Below are 3,525 nucleotides of genomic sequence, written 5' to 3' on the forward strand. Positions count from 1 at the left end.
GCAGCAGAAGAAAAAAAATCTTATATCTGCCCCTTTTTTAATTAAAAAATATTTCAAACAATGATAAACCAAATAATAAAACAAAACAAAAATTTCAATTCCTCAAACACTAACTAATACACATTAAACAATTTCATATTTCTTTAACATTTTTTCTTTGTTTTTTTTTTTCTTAAAGAAATTCCCTGATTCAATGCTTTTACAGTCATCCTCCAGGTTATTCCATAGTCTTTCACCTTTTACTGAAGTGCATCTGTCCTTCAAGTTTGTTCTGATTTTCGGTTTAACAAACATTTGTAATCCTTTCAAATTATAGCAGCTTTCCCTCTTAACAAAATGTGATTGGATGTCTGACGGCAACGCATTTCTATGAGCCTTATACATAACCTGCAGAATGTTATAATCAACCAACTCGTGAAATTTTAACAACCTTAACTGATGAAACAATATATTAGATGTGTGAAAGTAATGCTTTCTTGTAATAATTCTTATGGCTCTTTTTTGTAAAATAAAAATACGATTAATAATGGTTTACATGCATTTCTCCAGACTTCTATACAATAAATCAAATGTGGAACAATTATTGCATTATATAGTAAAATAGTGCTTAATCATTACATAACTCCTTAACTTTATACAATACTGCAATACATTTTGCAATTTTTGTTCTTAAGTTGTTTATATGAGGTCTCCATGTCAGTTTTTTGTCAATGATTCCCAAAAACTTCACCTCATTGACTCTACAGATTTCAACAGCTTCTACTCTAAATGGAACATCAATTGTTTTCTTTCTATTACTAAATATCATGTAATTTGTTTTATCCAAATTTAATCATAATTTATTATGTTTAAACCAATTTTGTACTTTTACAAATTCCATTTCCATCATTTCCAGCATCAGTTCTTATTACATAAGCAAAAAAATGTGGTGTCGTCTGAAAATAAAACACATTTAAACAACCCTGATACCTTTACCAAGTCATTAATATATAGGAGAAACAACTTTGGTCCCAGTACAGAACCCTGTGGAACCCCACATACAATATTACAAAGTTCAGATCTTACATCATTAATTTGTACAAACTGTTTCCTATTGGTTAAATAACTTGATACCCACTGTAGTGCTGGACCTCCATATTTGTTTAATTTATCCAGAAGGATACTATGGTCAATGGTATCAAATGCTTTTTTTTTAAATCAACAAAACACTGACACAATATTGTTTTTGATCAACAGCTGTTGTTATTTGTTCAATTAAGTCCATGAGTGCCATTGATGTTGAGTTATTAGCTCTAAAACCATAATGATTTTTACTTAAAATATTTAAAGCAGAGAGGAGCGCTGAGCGGACTGAAMAGGGAAACCTCCTGTCTGGCGGCATTAATCGTATTAATCATCAAGTCCCAAAAAATATGATTAATTGCACACAATACAATTTTGCCCAACCCTATGAAGAATTAGTAATGAACACAATAAAAATTGATTTAAACTCCAGAAAGAAAAGGAAAAAGAGAATACCATGGAGGGTGAATCCCTTTTCAATCCACTGTACGTACAGTTTAACGTGAGTAAGTCTGAAATCTAAGCACTCAGTTTCTTACACTGAGACAATATCAACTAAAAAAAACATATCATAATTAACAAAAACAGTAGTAACTTGCTTGAATGAACAGCAGCTAATAGTGAAAACAAAAATACCAAAAAGCTGTGATTTTTCCTTAAGTTGTACATTGCCATTTTAAAAACGTGTGTTAATAACAACCACAAAAAAAGTCCCAGTAACAAAATTCCAGTTTTACGTTTAAAATCAGCTTTTATTTATTACACACATATGTCATAACTGTAGCTGATACCACAAGCATTGAGCAACAATGTGGTTTCTGATTTGTTGGCAAAGCTTTAATTCCTATATATGACTTTATTAGTCAATATCTGTGTTACACCATTGTTCCATAAGTGACGCGTCACAAGCTGATGTGGCATTTGTTCAAAAATAAAAGTGACTTAAGGTGACTCAACAGGACATTTTTTCCTACAGTATTCAACTATCTTACCCTTTTTATTACGTTTAAAGTAGAATTTTCTTGTGTTTTTAAATACTGACAGTAAGTTAACGCATTAGTCGGTTCTGTCTTTTTGTACTTTTTTACATTTTGTTCCCAATCCTCAGTGGGTGACAGCTAGAGACAAACCTTTGATAAGCTGAAAATTGTTTATTTTTTGCTGACAACCAACAGAGTGATGGAAGCGTAGCTGCAAAAGTTACACCATGCGGAGGACTTACCACTATAACTGCGGAGGTGTTTCTAATTAGGCTGTCCATGAAGAGGCCTTGGGCTCCACAGAAGATGCAGTGAAGGGCCTGCGGGTACTGAACCTCCTGCTGCTCCTCCTGATTCACAACTCCCTTTACAAATAACTAAAAGACAAACGTGTCATCAAATGTTAATCAAATAAGAGCAGCTTTTTTAAGAATAACAGTTTCCATATAGCACTGATGGCATGTGAGACATGGTTATGGTTACTAAACTGTTGCTTTCATCAGTGTCAACTATGACATAATATACAGAAGAATATCATACAAGTAGAAAAAAAAGTTTAAGACAGTGAATGAGACCCAATGAGTATACAAATCTCTGTATAGTCCGTGTGGTTCGTTTTTCTGTCACTTTTTTTAAGCCACTTCCGTAGAAAACAGAACTGAATATTAGTCTCTTCGTCATCTTCATCACTTTTCTGTCTCAAAACAAAACTGAAAAAGAAAACAATAGAGTTTTCTTATTTTTCCCGTTTTCCGCAAAAATGTAAAATCAAACAATTTCAAAATCCACAGTGTTTAGTTTTTGCTTCAAGCTATCCAAATCCAAAAGCAAAATATATGATTGTTGTTTTCAAATTTAGTGATACCGGAAATGATGGAAGTCACCTCCTTTCATTTCAATTTGATTTGTATATTTTTTTTTTGTTGTGTACATCTTTTGTTTTTAATGTGTATAAAATTTTTGGTTTTAAATGAAAAGAATAAACAATTTAAATCAAATAAAAAAAGACGAAGAGTTTACAGCGGTATTGGTAATTGGGGATGGGTACAACCCAGGTGAGCGGGGGCCTCATAAGTGGGCCCATTGCTCTCCCCAAAAGATACTGGGCTTTAATCAAACCTTTTTGTCCCTCGGATGAAGGACACCAGGTTAGAAACCCTCAGTGTTCTAAGCTTCTCGGGATCCACAAAGGGGTCTCCAAGAATTCTTTCCCTTAGACTACTCAGAGCCAAGCATTGGCCTAAGTAGTGCAAAGAAGTCTCTTATTCAATGCCACAGGCATCACACAGACCATTGTCTTGGAGTCCCATCACCATTTTATGGCGGTTGAGCAGATTGTGCCCAGTTAGGACTCCAACCAGTGTACTTAAAGTATTCCTTGTCAAGGCAAAAAGGGATTTTCCAAATCCATGATTTGGGCTGTTTGTCAGTTCCCGTGCCTGTCTACAATCCGTCAGCGTACGTTCTGAAAGAGGCCGTACAC

The 3,525-nt window shown here is 33.9% G+C and overlaps 1 protein-coding gene across 1 annotated transcript in view; it reads right to left on the reverse strand.

Moving 5' to 3' along the window:
* khnyn (KH and NYN domain containing) overlaps positions 1-3,525 on the reverse strand; it is a gene marked incomplete at its 5' end in the record, with an annotated part of 20,314 nt that overhangs the window by 9,705 nt on the left and 7,084 nt on the right. The window contains 1 exon segment of the mRNA XM_014021837.1: positions 2,285-2,419. Within this exon segment, the coding sequence (XP_013877291.1) occupies positions 2,285-2,419 (135 nt within the window).

The sequence above is a fragment of the Austrofundulus limnaeus genome, unplaced genomic scaffold (genome assembly GCF_001266775.1).
Source record: "Austrofundulus limnaeus strain Quisiro unplaced genomic scaffold, Austrofundulus_limnaeus-1.0 Scaffold307, whole genome shotgun sequence".
Lineage (NCBI taxonomy): Eukaryota > Metazoa > Chordata > Actinopteri > Cyprinodontiformes > Rivulidae > Austrofundulus > Austrofundulus limnaeus.